Source organism: Argentina anserina, chromosome 3 (assembly GCF_933775445.1).
Source record: "Argentina anserina chromosome 3, drPotAnse1.1, whole genome shotgun sequence".
Classification (NCBI taxonomy): Eukaryota; Viridiplantae; Streptophyta; class Magnoliopsida; order Rosales; family Rosaceae; genus Argentina; species Argentina anserina.
The window spans coordinates 13,139,092-13,156,282 of NC_065874.1; the positions used below are offsets into that span (position 1 = coordinate 13,139,092).

General features: G+C 40.3%; 3 protein-coding genes across 3 annotated transcripts; 1 reads left to right on the forward strand and 2 right to left on the reverse strand.

Annotated features, from left to right (window-relative positions):
• The first annotated feature begins 7 nt into the window (after nucleotides 1-7).
• Nucleotides 8-3,084, forward strand: LOC126786056 (universal stress protein PHOS34-like). Its single transcript, XM_050511759.1, has 3 exons — nucleotides 8-914; nucleotides 2,444-2,486; nucleotides 2,685-3,084. The coding sequence occupies exons 1-2, from the start codon at nucleotides 182-184 to the stop codon at nucleotides 2,449-2,451; spliced, it is 741 nt and encodes a 246-aa protein (XP_050367716.1). The 5' UTR covers nucleotides 8-181; the 3' UTR covers nucleotides 2,452-2,486; nucleotides 2,685-3,084.
• Nucleotides 3,085-4,160: 1,076 nt separating this feature from the next.
• On the reverse strand, nucleotides 4,161-5,242 carry LOC126788665 (zinc finger protein CONSTANS-LIKE 4-like). The gene is made up of 2 exons (XM_050514676.1): nucleotides 4,698-5,242; nucleotides 4,161-4,590 (listed from the first exon to the last, which is right to left on the reverse strand). The coding sequence occupies exons 1-2, from the start codon at nucleotides 5,160-5,162 to the stop codon at nucleotides 4,354-4,356; spliced, it is 702 nt and encodes a 233-aa protein (XP_050370633.1). The 5' UTR covers nucleotides 5,163-5,242; the 3' UTR covers nucleotides 4,161-4,353.
• A 6,249-nt stretch (nucleotides 5,243-11,491) lies between these two features.
• Nucleotides 11,492-11,881, reverse strand: LOC126787092 (calcium-binding protein PBP1-like). The gene has a single exon (XM_050513026.1). The coding sequence runs from the start codon at nucleotides 11,879-11,881 to the stop codon at nucleotides 11,492-11,494; it is 390 nt and encodes a 129-aa protein (XP_050368983.1).
• Nucleotides 11,882-17,191: the final 5,310 nt, after the last annotated feature.

Here is a 17,191-nt window from a genome sequence, read left to right on the forward strand (position 1 = left end):
GAACGAGGAAAAGAAACACCTGTCATTCCGAGTTGAAATTCGGCATATACCCATCTCTCCACCCTCATCACTCCATTTCTGAGTTTTATTTACAAACCAAAAACCTCTCTCTCCATTCTCAACTCTCTCTAGAACTCTCAACCTCTCTCCCTCTGTGAACCCCAAAACCCTAACAACACAAATGAGTCACCCACAACCCCAAGACCCCGCCGACCCCCAGCTCCCCCAAATCAGAATCCACCACCCCAACTCCCCCCGCCACCACTCCTCCCCCGCCGCCGCCACCCCTACCCCCACCGCCGGCGCCCGCCGCAAGCTCGGCGTCGCCGTCGACCTCTCCGACGAGAGCGCCTACGCCGTCCGCTGGGCCGTCGATCACTACATCCGCCCCGGCGACGCCGTCATCCTCCTCCACGTCAGCCCTACCTCCGTCCTCTTCGGCGCCGACTGGGGCTCCACCGACCTCTCCCTCGCCGCCAACGATATCGACCTCGTCGACCCCACCTCCCACAAGCAGAACCTCGAGCACGACTTCGACGCCTTCACCGCCGCCAAGGCCGGCGATCTCGCCCGCCCCTTGAAGGAGGCCCAGATTCCCTACAAGATCCACATCGTCAAGGACCACGATATGAAGGAGCGGCTCTGCCTCGAGGTCGAGAGGTTAGGGCTCAGCGCCGTCATCATGGGCAGCCGTGGCTTTGGGGCTGTCAAGCGCGGTAGCGACGGCAAGCTTGGGAGTGTCAGCGATTACTGTGTGCACCACTGTGTTTGTCCAGTTGTGGTTGTGCGTTATCCTGATGATAAGGATGATGACAATGCCGGCGGAGTTAAGGCGGCTCCTTCTGCTGTGGTTGCTGTTAAGGAGGATGAGGCTGTGATCATGCCGGTCCCGGCTCCCAAAGAGCATCTTAAAGGCGAGTGATTCATTGGCTTCTTAGCTGGATATATATAGCTGCGTATTGGAATTATGATCTTAATTTCTGTTTATTTTAGTTATAATTTGGTGTTCGCCTTTCTGTATACATTGCTTGATGCGAAAGCTTTTGGTGATCGCAATGAAAATTATAGTAGTTCTAAATTTGGATGAAACTGAATTGAATTTGAAGTATTCAGAGTAAGGTTGAATAAGTGAATTTTAATCTTTGCAATGTTAATGAGCTCATGATTATTCTCTGAAATTATTTCATTAATGAAGCTCTTTTGATTACAAAAATAAAAAAGGTGTATGTATCTTTGAACCATTTCATAGATGCATAGGTTCTACGAAATGCGACATGGTTTCTGCACTAGTTTTCACCATTTGAGCTTTTTCAGTAACTTTCTATTGTATAGAAGGTGTTGGCCCAGTTATGTGTTTACTAGTTGTATCATTGTATGTTTAGGTTCCAACAAAAGATAAACCATCATTTCCCCCATTAGTGGCAAAGTTTAATGCCAAAGTAGGTATTTATTTTTACAAATTCTTGTTCTAAAAATTGATCAGCAGATATCTAATTTTTGCCGTTCGGGGACTTCATCTTTCGTATACCATGGTTCTCAAAAGTCTGTGAGTTGAGAAAGTTGACAGGAGGAATAAGAATTGATCACTTGTCTGCTGGTGTTTGTTTCACCCCACTCTGCTAGATACCTGTTCGTCTTGATTGATAAATTAATCAGCTTCCATTAGGTACCCAAGTGTGATCCATGTATCAATGCATGGTGAACATCACTGAACCATATCCAGTTTCTATGGAGCTATTTGTTAGGAGTATAGTTGTCATTATCATCCATCACTACTTCCGGTTTCCTAACCTGCACAGGAGACTTTGTTTCATCTAGTTTAAACTGTTATGATTACATGCTTTTGCATCGGTTCCTCACTTCCTCATCTTATATAATATTCTAGAAGGAATTTAGAAAACTTACCTTTTTTTTTTCTCATTAAGGTTGAATGTTTTATTGTCTATTGCCATACCCTTTAGCTTTGCTCTTAAGAACGTTTTGAAGCTACTCCTTATGGCCACTGAAAGAATGTTAGGCTTATAAATCATATTTTCTGGGTGTGCAAGTTAGAATACTAAGTATAATATCTGAAAACAATTTTTCTGTACTAGTTGACAAGCAATGTATTATGTGTTTATACTTGGATTCGTTTCAAATTGCGGAAGATTTTATTGGATTTGGCTTGTATCATCAATAATGGAATGTACATAAATGTGCAATTTACGTTATAATATGAATTTTAGATAGAAAAGCAGAGATTTAGTTTCAAAATTGACGATCGTATAATGCTAATTATCAAGCAAAAAAGCTTGTTCCAATGTATTAGGCATGCGTCCTTGGGCTTGGCTTGAATTTTGATTATGAGATGAAATGGGCTATAAAGTTTTATACTGGTTTATTATGTGTATCTTTTGGGTGGTCTGCACATACATCATATTAATGGGCATTTGTCTTGTGACAGATGCTTAATTGCTCCAAGAACAGTTTGATCTTCCCAAGTAAAGGTATGACATTTTCCTGTGTTCTCGAAGTCTTATTTTTGGTTATTAAACTGTTTTCCTTATATTTTATTATCAGAGACAGACTGATTATAACATGAAATTCTAGCATTGATACCTTTCTATCCAATCTTATCTCTGGGAGTTTGTTTATATTTTCTCTTGCCTGGTTAGGATGCGATTGAGTTTGTTTATATTTTGCAGTTTGTGTAGATGTCTGAGTCAACTGGGATTGGATTCAACTGGATTAGCTGACATGTAGAGGAGTCAGTCCAGATTGATGCTGCTAGCCTGCTCTTTCTTGTCCCACCTGTCCTTGGCAACTACTTTGCGTCTGCCGTAGTGACTTTGGGAGGATTGGAGTCAATATTTGTATTGTTATGAATGAGGTTTCTGGAATTCAGTGAGGCGTTTGAAACTATGTTTGGCTGCTGTATTTGTTATCAGATTCATTTTCTATTTCAAGGATGTGCTTTGTTGTTGCTTCTGGTAATGCACATGTTATCATAAAATCTGCATTGTTATACATGGATTTCTGGAACAACCCCAGTTGCCCCTAATACTATCCTTCGATGTTCATGTGTAAACTAGATTAGCTTTCGGATCCTTTACAGTCTTTGTTTTCTATTTGATGGTTTTCCCCCCACCCTTCTCAAATGCATATGCATTTCTTATGTGCGAAGGAATCTTTTTGTGTCGTTGAGGAAGTCATATGATGAGGCAATATGGAGATGGTCCAAATGGCTATATGTCGAAAGGGGTGGAGTATGTATCCTCAGGGTTTGTCTCTGTATACAGAATTGATGCACCTTCTATAGCGATCAACATCATTGTATCCTAAATTCAAAGTTTCAAACCTTGTGATCGAAACAGGATAAGACTTTGTCTACTGGTGAATGGTGTTGTAACGAAGGACTCGTATGCAGGTGGCTTTAACAATATGCTCTAATGTCGGTGAGATTGGATTGGTTCGGATGGAATCAAGTCTCAACACTGCAGGATAGGGTATCCCAATTCTCATCTTATAAAAACAGGCAAATAGCTCAAGTGCCTTTGAATTAGTTGGTTAATTGTCTATGACACAATGTCCCCAATGTTCTAGATGGAGATGGTACAGCTTAGCTTACCTTATCTTCTTTTTCTTTTTCAATGTTCCTTTGCATCAAGCATGTTACTCATAAGAACTATCTCACAACTAGTCGCCATCAAAACAAGAAAGCATATACTTATGGAAAAAAGAGAGTATATATACACCTAAAATGAGGCAAATGAGAATGCAATTTATGTCAAACCAGGACCTCAGATGCATAGACAAGCCTACAAGAGTATTTCTACGAACACCATTCCATATTCAATTTAAAGCACTGTTATCACATCGTTACACGCAGACATTCAACCAAGAAAATTGGTTAGGTTAATGTTAAGCCGACTACCACTTATTTCTCAGATGCCACCGCTTTAGTTTGACCTAACCGTGATATTTACGCTAATTAACTAGTTTGTAACTAAAAGATTTCCCTCGAACTATCTAATATCATACGATATAATGACCAAAGACTAAAGGAGGAAAGAAGGTTGTGCTTAGATAAGAATAATGTTTTATCTTCAAATCTACAGATCGAACAATTTAAGTAAAAGGCGCTCTGACCACAAAGAGAAACAAATTTAAGAATCTATCTGTTCATATGAATGAAGAGATTAATTGATGGCATAGGTTAATTATGGACAAAATCGACAACGTAGAGTACCTCATCAATGATAAAGAGGAAAAGAAAAAGGCTAACAACAAGAAAGCTTGTTGATACCAAAAGGTTCTATGTACGTATATATGTGTGTTTAATCACGATAATTGAAGTTGAACTAATCAATGGCCTCACTCATCTCTGCTAAGACGTCTGCAAATCCTAAGAACCGCAGCGGAGGAATGAGCACCACCGCCGATGACATCCTTTTTCAGCCTTTGAATTGAGCTCGCGATCGCTGTCGCTCTCCAGTTCGATTCACCGCCATCGTCTCCGTCACCATTCCTTTCTTCACCCAGTTTCGGCCGTTTAAACGGTCTCAATGAAGAACCAAATGACGCCGTGCTCCCATCAAACCCTATTTCATTCTGCATAGGTAATCTGAAACGTTAAGTTTCTGCATAAAATGTTATTAAGCAAAGAGAAAAGAACAAAGAACAAGAAGAAACGATTTATAAGAGAATATGAAGCATACATCAGTATAATCCACATCGACATTCTCTCGCAATCTCTTCGACACCGAATTGTCGGTTTCACTATCCGAACCACTTGCCCAAGGTGGAGGGCAGCACGACCATGGAACCACCTGGTTCTCATCCTCCTCATCATCCTCAACCTCAACTTCATCATCTTCTTCATCGTCATAATACTCTTCTTCTTGTTCATCCTCTGCCTCGTTTTCTGGTTCCTCGTTCAGATCAATCTTCTTACTCTGGTTTCCCACGCAACTCTCACACACCGACACCGTCGGCGTGAGTTTGGCTCCGCAACTCGTCCACGGCGTCCGCAACTGGCACACATGGCACAGAAGCACCCTCGGATGCTTCGCCACCAGAAAATTAGCTCCATGAACTTTCTCGTCACAGGCCCAGCATAAGCTGGCGTGGTCCGCCTCGCAGTACATCCGAGCTCTCACTCCACACAGCTCGCACTCTTTCATCTTCGCCTAGCTATCTTTCTCTTCCAGAACTCTCCCACACCACAATATATATGGGAGCTCTATACACACTAGATTTACGAAAACAACCTCAGTGATCCTTGGTGCTGCGTAGAAGGCGACAGGGATACTTCCGTCAATCTATAACTGGAAAAATATCTCTTACCAGTTTCTTTTTCGAAGCTGTGTTTAGCTCCTTGTTTACGACTCCAGCTGCAGCCTAGCTAGTATCTTTTATACCCTGCTCTGACGTCCACGTCTTCCCATCCATCTCCCCCAATAACTCACGTATTCATCACGTGTCTCTCACGTGACCCTGACTTTCTCCTCGCAGTGGCGAGCTATTATTGGTCACCGTCGTGACGGACGGGATTGGTAAAACAGAGGATTCGGTTAAAAACCGCGACTACAAAACCAGGATCTCCCGAGCGCGACGCGTGTCAGGGTTTTGCATTCTGTGACCGGGTCATGCTCATCCGACGTGGAACGTTTTGGGCCACATGAGAACGGGGCACGTGACTGACAGGTGGGCTTGGTTGGCTAGGCCCTACGGGAAGAGATTATGATCCATGCATTGGCTTTCGGCTACGTAATGAGTAATAATATTTCTTTGCCTAATTTTTTCCATTTCTTAAATCCATTTTATCTTTGGGAACCGTCAGTTAGTGGCCCATTCTCCGAGCGCCTCGACGTTAGTTCTCATACGTCGTCTATGTGACTCAACTAAAGAGCTGGAGAGCTTCATCACTGTATAGCCTCAACAACTCATATGGTGCTTCTATACCATGGGCGACTAGTATATGTCGGTTCCTAGTTGTAATGATGACTCTACTCCTCAAACCAAACCAGGCATTTTCTTTCACCAAGGTTTCCAGTTGCTCCACTTGATCTACATCGTCAACCTTCTCTCTCTTTCTTCACTTCTTATTCTTCTTCTTTTCTCTCCTACAACCTCTCTTCCCACTCCACCGCATTGCTTCGTCCGCCACTCCCCTCACCCGCCGCTCCACCGCCCGCAGAAACCCTGGCTCAAAAATCTGTAAGTCGATTTGCCGCCCCGGCGCCGCCTCCATGGCCCAGGATTTCCTGGGTATGCCTGCAGCAGAGATTCATTCCCACGATGATGCCTACAGATTTCTCTGCCTTCCTATCATAACCCCTCTTTCTAATTGAAAAAAAATTGGTTTTTCATTTACAGGAGGAGGCGAATGGTGTATGAGAAGATTTCTCATCAATTTGAACTTTGCATCTTTCTTGCTAATGTTAATCAGGTTTTTGCAAGACACGTTCTAGTTCGTCTACAGAAACAAATTCAATTTCCCCCCTAACATCTGACACAAACTGCCGTCTCCTCCTTTTTCAAAATAGACATGTCATTGATCGACACGTTATAAATTTAAATTTAGGCTCTCGAAGAGTGGGCCTTTACCAGAACTTGCCTTATCTTTGGCAGATAACATTATTGGTTCATCAGCCAATGAAGAAAATGAGGTCCTACGTTATTCTACCTACACTGATGTGTGGTATAGAATTAGTGTCGTGGGTGTGTGTGGAAAAGGCTGCATAGCGTAGTGTCACGTCCCTATTTTGGGAGTGTCGATCGTGGGCGTCGCTGGTTAAAGAACATCATGCATATGTGGGATTTGCTCAAAGATTCAATGTGTGGGAGATATATGGCTGCTCATTCCGAGGGGTTCAGGCATGCCGACCCGGTTAAATTCGAAGAGCTTGTCGCTAGTCGAGGACTTAACGTCAAAGAGGCGAGTTGGCCGCCCTACACACAGGTAGAGGTCTGGAGCCGATCCCCTGATGAGCCCAAGGTAGGGCGAAACCAGTGTATTGCCCCGTTGGATAAGACTGGCTCCATGGGGATGGAGTGCCGCATGGACCAAGTGTGGCAACCGAACGGCTAGGTCCGTGACAAGTGGTATCAGAGTCGCCTCAACATCGCTGTCGTTGTGTTCGCCAAGCGTTCACATGTGTCGTTGTATCCCCAAGATACGGGGGGCTCCGCGGGGGAGTCGAGTAGGCATGGTCGCCTCCAGGGGGAGGACCAGACGAGAAGATTCGTGGCAAAGTCCAGGACAAGAGAGATCCGGCGCGAAGTCATTGTTGGGTGTGCAATCTTTGGAAACTCCTTTTCGTCGCTCTAGGCATCGCGGACGCACAAAAGATGCGCGGGCTGCAAGGGAGGATGCTGTGTACGAGGACGTACACCAAGTTTGGTGGAGGAGGATGTCACGTCCCTATTTTGGGAGTGACGATCGTGGGCATGGCTGGTTAAAGAACATCATGCATATGTGTGATTTGCTCCAAGATTCAATGTGTGGGAGATATATGGCTGCTCCTTCCGAGGGGTTCAGGCATGCCGACCCGGTTAAATTCGGAGAGCTTGTCGCTAGTCGAGGACTTAACGTCAAATAGGCGAGTTGGCCGCCCTACACACAGGTAGGGGTCTGGAGCTGATCCCATGATGAGCCCAAAGCAGGGCAAAACCAGTGTATTGCCCCGTTGGATAAGGCTGGCTCCATGGGGATGGAACGCCGCATGGACCAAGTGTGGCAGCCGAACGGCTAGGTCCGTGACAGTAGGCTGGATTTTTCTAAGAAAATGTGGGAGTAATATTAGGGCCCCGGGAGGGTATGGCCAGGGTGGTGGTGGTATGGTTGCCATGTTTTAGGTATATATAATAGTGTTGATGACATTGTTGAGGTGGATTTTGTTCGAGTATATATTATGTTTGTTTTGACTAATTAGTAGTGTACGTTAGACAAAGAATAGAGCATCAGAAACAATGTTACACCAAAAATAAGATCGATCTGATCGAATATGTTTTGTAGACTGCCTGGGACACAATTTCATGTAAAGCTAGTCATTTCCATCTACAGATAGATCACTTAGCTTAATATTGATCTGTTCTATGACTTTGAGGAGGGTTAATTGATAAATTAATGCATAGTAAACCTTTTCAAGGGACATTAGCCAAATTGAGATCAATCGAGTCGCTAATTACTTTATCGAGTAAATCATGTTAAATGGAATGGCGACATTCTATTGTAATGCTTAGGAGTGGACCTCGATCTTGATTGATTAACTCAATAAGGAACCCTTGCGATATGCAATTCGATCTGTAAGTATATGTCGATTTCATGATCGAGGGTGTTAAATGAAGGTGGCATATGGTTCCATCACAAGAAATCTTTGTAACGCTGATTGTGGAAAAAAACTTGTAGTATTGGAAATGTATGGAAGAAGGATGGATGTATATATAGTTCTTGTGGCGGAGAGTACATGAGGGAAGATATATGTGAGGTCCTCCGTTCTCTGCATCTAGACGTACGGGGAAGGTGCATCCTCTTTTGCTTTGATTTTGACCTTAAATTTCAATCCAGAGTGATCGATAAGGACTTAACGAGTTGGGGCCAAGGGGGCACGACTAGAATCATGCAGGAATGAGGTCCACTCTAATCAAGCTTCCAAACATTAATAATTCTCCATCTAAATATCTAAAATAAGGATAGGTGCTGGAGAATTACATAGACACAATGTTCAAATTCAATCAAAATAAACAAACCTCAATTGCAGCCCAATTGTTTTAGAATCACTCGGTAACTTCAACCGAGATTGTACGTTTGTGACCCATGAGTCCTGCAAAGAATCAAATGTACATATACACAGTTAGATACACACAAAAAATCAAATAATACTCTAGTATCTTAGTTTTCCTAGTATCTAAAAGCACCTAATAAGATATTACGGTCTCTGATTTTATTTATCTATTATCTAATAAGATACTCAATCTGAAGATGAAGATAGTAAAAAAAAAAACGCATAGCAATTTACAAATAATAACAAGAAAATCGAATAACAACTCACCAAAAAACCCAAATTGGGTATTTCTTCTTTGATAGAGCCCTTCGTTTACCTGTAAGTCTTCTTCTATGTAAATCCATGATAAACTTTATGTATACTTTGACAGTACCAAGCTAGGAACAACAACTTTCATTCTATTCCTATCAATAATTTATATGGCTGCCTATTTCAATGTCAAAAAGAAGCTTACGAATTACAAAATAAATTGGAAATTTTGGATTTGGACCTCTTAAATCTGAATGGGTGTTATGAATTTGAAATTGAACACAAATACATGTATAATTTAGAGCCTTGAAGAATAGAGAAGGGTATAATTGAGGTTGTGGAATTGTGGAGCGAATGAGCGATAAGCTAGTAGTTGGGTGCGGCAAAAAGCAAGTCTCTACGTCTTGACTCTTGCAGCTTCGATGTTTGATACAAATATAATTTTTTTGTAGGTAGCATATATATATCTGGTGTTTTTTTTTTTCCAAAAATTCAAATGGGATTGAGTCCGTAGAGCCTTCTTGCTACATTCGCCCCTGTTACATATATACAAGAGTGCAGGTAAATACACACATACATGTGTAATATATATATATATATATATATATACATATATTCCTCTTAAATTTTCATTTCCAAGTCCAAGATTGATGTAAATGAAAGTTCTATAGTGATCGATTGATGCTTTCCGTGAGTTATACTCTGTTCCGGCCGGCCGGTCGTCTGATATGCATCTACATAACATGCTCGATCTCTTCTCCGAACCCGGCCAAACAAAAAGTACTGATGCATTCTAATTTGCTTTATGTATAAATATATGTAAATTCTCCTTAAGGTGCGAATAAGGTGTGATAGATAATTGAATCAGATCAGATATAAACTAGAGCACGTGAACAATATGATCAGTACGCAACCTTATTAAATTGAGCTTGTAAGTTTGTAAGGGACAGATCAATAAGAATTAAAAGAAACATGGACAACTGAACATACTAAGGTACGTAGGGTACGTGACCAAGGAAAGAAGAGGAGTTGGTCCCAGCAGGAAGCCAGGAAGGCAGGCCGGAGAGGCCTTTGCTGGGCACCCCAGAAGATTTATACACAGCATCACTGTTACGTACGAGGGAGCTTCTTCCCACTTTCCTCAAGGCTAATTTTGATGATCGGGATGTATTTCTGAAGGTCGAGTTTTCAAAATATTAGGACTCGAGTTTCTGCATATTGATGCTAAAATGGTAATGACTCTTATCTTCTTCCCGTTATCAAAGGGTGATGACTTTGTTAAACTTAATTAGAATCTGCCGATCCAGATTGCAACACCTACAGAGATCTGGGAAGAGATTATATATATATATATATATATAGTTCATATTTAAAGTGAAGCTTAACTATGAAATTATAGAGTGAAGTTCCAATTTTAACACACTTTTCGGTCAATTTTTTTCACCATAAGCGATTCAATATTTAGATATGCTATTCAAGATCATCTCTACAAAATTTCATCTAATTCAGACATCGTTAAGGTATTAAAATTAGATTAAATCAATGAACCGTTCGGGTAAATCTCAAACCACTAAAAGCTCAAACATTTAAATAAGAGTATTATGTTTTTTAATCTAATACAAGCCCACAAGATTCGGCCCGTAAAAACCCGCAAACCCCGCTTTAGGTGGGCGAGATTAGATCTCCATATTTATAAAAATACCCGGTCCGGTCCAGTCCGTCACTTATTTAAATGTACTAAGACCCGGGCCGGACCAGTCACTCATGGGCCGAGCTGGGCCGAGCCCGGCCATTGACGAGCCCTATGAAGTATGAACTAATTATGGAATTGCATGAGGAGCGTGACAGAGAGTTGTAAACAAGAAATGAGCTTAATTTTCGTTTATTAATTTGCACTGGTATTGGTTGATGCTAGCTAGAGAGGGTTCACAATTGATTTTGAAATATGTTAGACAAGTGCGATCAATAATCACATGAGTGGAATGTTATTAACCTTGAAGAATGAATTAGCCTAATATATGCACCAAATTAAGATGTACGTCATGCGCGCTATGGACTGATTTTTGAGCACTCATGGGCATGATCGAGTACGTATATGATACAATAGTGATGGAGTTCCATTCCCGGTGCCTTCCAAGTCGACGATAATACCCGTTGAACTCATTTCTCAATGGTTTCATTTGATGGAGTTTGCTGCCTTCCGTGCATGACATTATAAGGTTTTGAGCTACGTACTGATCAAGTAATTATATCATGTCATCAACTCAGGAAGGAAATAAGTCCGCACCTTTAGCTGTGAAAGTTTCATCTAACTTTCTGACGTTGGTTCTTCCATCAATATTAAACAATATTGTATTGTAGAAATGATCAATCTTCCATTATTAGCTGATCGAAAAGATGAACATGGGATTATTATTGATCAAAAGCGTACAAGAAAGAAGACGCTGAAAACTAGTTACATATACGATAACATGTCACTGAAACCCTACATGATGATGACGGCGATCAACATTCTCCGTCCAAACCTGCTTATTCGGTTCTGCATCCATCAGACCTGGACTTAACCTAAACATGAGAATGCAAAACTCCAACTGGCTCAGAGCCCCGTCTCCGTCGAGATCACCTTCCATCAACATCCACACAAGCTCATCATCCCCAATGTCATGAATCCCCAGCAAGAGGCTGTTCCGCTTCAAGCTTTCGAACGTGATGACCCCTTTCTCCACGTCCATCAGCAGCCGAAATCCGCTGCACAGCTCGGCAAGGAAGGCTTCATCTCCAAGCTGCAGAATCATGGACGGAAAGTAGTCCACGAATTCCACTGCTGCATTATTCATGTGATGCTCTAGCACTGAGGTGGCCATGATATCCAACTTCTGAAACTTGAGAGATGAAGAATAGGGGAGAGTGAGTAGGGCTATTTAACAAGCGAGGAATGAGGAGGAGGCCAACCAGTGGAGATGTACGGATGAAAACAAAGTAAAAATAATATTGTTGGTGAGTTTCTCGCTACCTAGCTCCTTTCAACTGTTAGCAATAGGTTTCATGTAAGCTTTGCAGCTTCGTTTCTTTTTCTTCGGTTCAGTGATGGATTTATCTTCTCCTTCCTGGAAACTGCTGCCTATATATATGGGATCTAGGATCTAGATTTGCTCCTATATATTCATCTGTATATATATATATATATATAAATTTTTTTTTTGAAATGGACATCTGTATATATTTTAGTCGCCGGGGAGTAGGGAGAGCTAGCAAGCAGAGATAAATTAACTTAGCTCAGTAATTAAATTAGGAGAGATCGTAAATTACAGAATCTCAAGTAATAAATTGAGAACTACATATGTATTTTTTTGTATTTTTTTTTCCTTTTATTTATTTGTGGCTTCTATAAGAGGAAGTTTCATGCATGGACGATTTATACTAATGACATGTTCAACAAAGTGAACAAACTGTGAACTTGCTTTTATACGAGATCTCAATAATTGCCAGGGGCGGAGCTATACACTAGGGCCTGAAGGGGCCATGGCACCCCCAAGAATTTGTCTTGTATTAGTACTTAATTAGAAGTAATTTCTTTGATTAATTGGATGGAAACACAAGTATGTGTAAATGTTGGCACCCCACCTTCACTTTCTTTCGAGCACATGAAATATGTGAGGATCAATATGGGAATGCTTCAGGCCATTAAAACACTCAATTGAGTGTATTAAGTAAATCGACATTGTTAACCTTAAGTTTTTTCCTATATTGGCCCCTCTTACTATAAATTTCTAGCTCCGCCTCTGTTAGAATTCAAATTTTAAGGCTGTTGATGACATCTTTTGAAGTTCGTGGAACGTACGTACAATGGCTTTCACTGTTTTTGGGTACGTAAGGCCAATTTTTTACCCTGAATCTAAGAGTTAGAATTGTTACCATTGTATTCAAGCTAGCTTGTCCCTCTACAAAAAATTATTCAAAGTTCGATTTCTGATAGCGGCGAGGCACAAATTAACTGAGGGATGAAATAATGGTACGTGTTGTCGTTGAATTGGTTGTTTATATCAGTGGAACAAAGTAGGAAATTTCAATGCAACTTCCTTCATCTTTCACTCGTTGATGTAAAGCCACAATGTCACTATAACATTTTACATGAGTACTACTGTACTGGATATTTAGACTATGACTATGTTAATCAAATATGACCTTGATAAGTTCACTTCAATTAATGACGTCGATGGCACATTCAAATCATAGTGCTCTTATCAGATTCCAAGTATAGGAATTGAGTATTCTCTACTTATCGCTAGTCCTGCTTGTCTTTTTAAAGTTTAGATCATGATTACAAGGAAACCGATTGTATGCACCACGTTGTGCAGCCACTGTCAAATATTTTATTTATATCAAGGTAATCTCAATCTTTCATTTATGGGGACAAATAACATTAATTTTTAGCAATTAGATTTATTTTTTGTGCCATCACTATCCTTAATTAACAGTCAACAAATTGTTGACTAATAAAACCTAAAACCCAGTTTTTCACCCTCACGGGTCTTTTCTCCACAATATTGGTCTTTGGCCGTGCGGCGCTTGCAACGTGTGACCATATTGATGAGGGCTCAGAGGAAAGAATAGGAGATGGCTGTGTTGAACTGCTATCAAGATGAGGCAATGCTGCATCAAGTTTTGTGAGACCATGGAATCAATTTGGATCGGGTCGGATCCTCAATGGCTGTAGTGGCATTCAAAGACGGTCGGAGGGGTACTCAACGGGTTGTTAATTTGAAAGGTGTTGTGGTGGCAGAGATGATAGTGACGAGCTATTCTGATTTTAGATATGTTCAACGGTTTATGTGATGGCTCTCCAGTGGCATGGCGGGATGAGCAAAGACTTGTTAAAAATTGTTGCCGGTGGCTTGCAGTGGTGGCCAAAGACCAGATCTGAAATTGAAATTATTCAAGCTCGTTCTAGATTTGATTGTTATTTTTATCTTTTTTTTGGACGGAGGCTAACATAGACTAACATAGAGATTTTTTTAAGAGTTATGGGCTAGGCACGTGTTACTGGTGTATGCACACCGTTGAAGCACTGAATACACTCTCTGATTACAAATGACAAATATAAGAACTTCTTGTTAATCATAACATAAGACGAAAATAGTGCAATAACCGTTGGCTAGGTAGGCTATGTACTAGAAAACATTCGACATGTTTATTTATTTAGAGTGGATATATATGCAAGTACATCACATCTTTTTAAGTGCTGGCCGGTTAGCTGTAATCATCTAAATTGACGGACACTGTGAAAGCTCAAACTTTCATTAACATAATAACTAGGATTAGTGGAGATAATTAAGCATGATTTTCATGTGTTCACTAGCACGAACAAGTTCAAAGAATGAAAAAAAAATATCGATTTTTCTCTATACCTTCATTAATTATGGTGAACTCTTCATTAGAGAATGAAATAGAGCTTTCCGTAGATGCTCCCTACAACTTCAATTTTCAACCATAAACCCTACTTTCATATACTTTAAACTCGAACTTTGGTTTTCAATATTTGATCCCCCGAAAATGCATTTGGTAAATGCTGGAAACTTGTATATATATTAAAAATTTGCAAGTGCAGAACCGGTACCCAACGTACTCCACCTCAAGAAAAAAGAGACTTTGAATTCCCTATAAGACTAAACGTCGAAAGTCATTACAACAAGAACAAGCATATCATCCATCGACCATAGTCCGATAGATATACTTTTGATTAAGACATCTTATCAGAATCTTAATTAGATTCTGGTACGCGAGGGTGTACCCTTGAATTGTTATACATCATGACATCTCCCATATGGATTCCAAGTTTTCAAATTTTTTTTTCACAAAACACACCAATTAACTTGCCCATCATATTGTTTTTCGTCAAGATCATCTCTACGTATTTCGATTTCTACTTAATTTTTCAGGTTTCCTAGAATTGACTTGCTTAGTGCCCCCTTGAGGCCAGCACTGAGGGTGGTGGAGAGAGTCAAACAAGTCAAATATGACACGATTTAGAGATTGAATTTTTCTTATATCTATTTATCTCACACTAGAGGCTATATATAGAGAATATATTGTACTACAACTTTATGTACTACATACTACCATATACAAAATAAGTAAGTACTAACTACATGATGTACATCCCTAAATTACATTATATGACTCACGCTGACACCCCCCTCAAGTTGACGCATACATATGTACCTTTGCTAAGTGAGTCATAAAACGCTTTTTTAGAAACTCATTTAGTGAGAATATTTGTAAGCTGCTCTTCAGTAGGGACATAATGGAAGCTAATAATCTTTGCATGTAATTTCTCTTTTATGAAATGACGATCCAACTCCACGTGTTTAGTACGATCATGTTGTACTGGATTTTGTGAAATATTAATTGCTGTTTTGTTGTCACAATAAAATTGCATAGCACTTTTTAATTTAACACCCAAATCACGTAGTAGATTTCTTAGCCACAAAAATTCACACACTTCATGAGCCATACTTCTATACTCAGCCTCAACACTCGATTTGGCCATAACTTTCTGCTTCTTACTCTTCAATGTGACCAAATTACCTCCCACAAAAGTAAAGTAACCTAATGTCGACCTCCTATTTGTAATATTACCATCTCAGTCTGCATCTGTAAAGCCACTAACCTCGAGAATATTGGTGTGTTTAGAGAGCATTACTCATCTCCCTGGAGCTGACTTCAAGTACCTTAAAATTCTCACAACATCATCTATGTGACTCTCACTTAGATTATGAATGAATTGGCTCACTATACTCACTGCATAAGCAATATATGGTCTAGTATGAGTCAAATAAATCAAGCGCCCAACTAACCTCTGATAGCGAACTTGATAAGTTGGTGTCTGGTATGGATACTCTACAGATGATGGTTTTGTTCAATGAGGGTTGAATATGTGAGCCATTTAACATACCTGTCTCAATCAGCAAATCATGTATGTACTTCCTCTGGCACAAATAAATACTGTCTCTCCCCCTTGCTACCTCAATCCCTAAGAAGTACTTGAGATCACCCAAATTATTCATCTCAAACTCAGAGGACTATTGTCTATGAAGCCGAACCATCTCTATAGTATCATTACCAATAATCACCATGTCATCAACATATATAACCAATGCCACAACCTTCCCTTGCTTGTGCTTAAGAAACAAGGTATGATCTGAAGTACTCTGTTTGTAACCAATATTTCACAGAAATTGTGAAAATCTCCCAAATCAGGTACGAGGTGACTATTTGAGACCATATAGAGGCTTTCTCAATTTGCACACAAAATTATCAGAAGAGGTAGTTACGTATCCAGGAGGAAGACTTATATACACCTCTCCATGAAGAAATGTATTATTGACATCAAATTGTCGAAGTGACCAATTTAAACTAGTAGTAAATGAAAGGAGAATTCAGATAGTGTTCATCTTTGCAACAATAGCGAAAGTCTCATCATAATCAATACCATATGTCTAAGTAAATCCCTTCGCAACAAGGCGTGCTTTATACTTGCTTCTTGATCCATCCGCATTATGCTTCACAATGAACACCCAACGACACCCTACAACCTTCTTGCCATGTGGTGGAGGCATATGTTCCCAAATATCATTTTTTTGTAATGCCTTCATCTCTTTCTCCATTGCTTTCCTCCATTTTGAATCCCCAATGCATCTTGCACTTTGTTTGATACATCATATATTTGATTCACAAAAGATTCATATGACTTTGATAATCTCCTAGTGGACATATAGTTGGCTACTGAATATTTTGATTTGGCATGTAAACTATGTTCATATCTTTTGGGGGGTTGACCTCTAGTTGACCTGTTTGGTAACACATATCGCCCACTATCAGGCTCACTACTAGTACTAGTGGATATACATACCTTAGATGAGTGATCATCTGCATCAGTAAGTTATTAGTCGGGGGTATAGTGAAAACATCGACAAGTTGACAAGTTGAGTTAACATACCTTGTGACCACATAACCATTTAGAATATTATCTCTAATGTAGTGACAGTCCATCTCACTGTGTCGAGTTCTTTCATGGAATACATGGTTGGCTGCAATATGTAGAGCAGCCTTGCTATCACAAAACAACGAGGCTGGTTTATGATGCAACAAACCCAGGTCATGAAGTAAACATC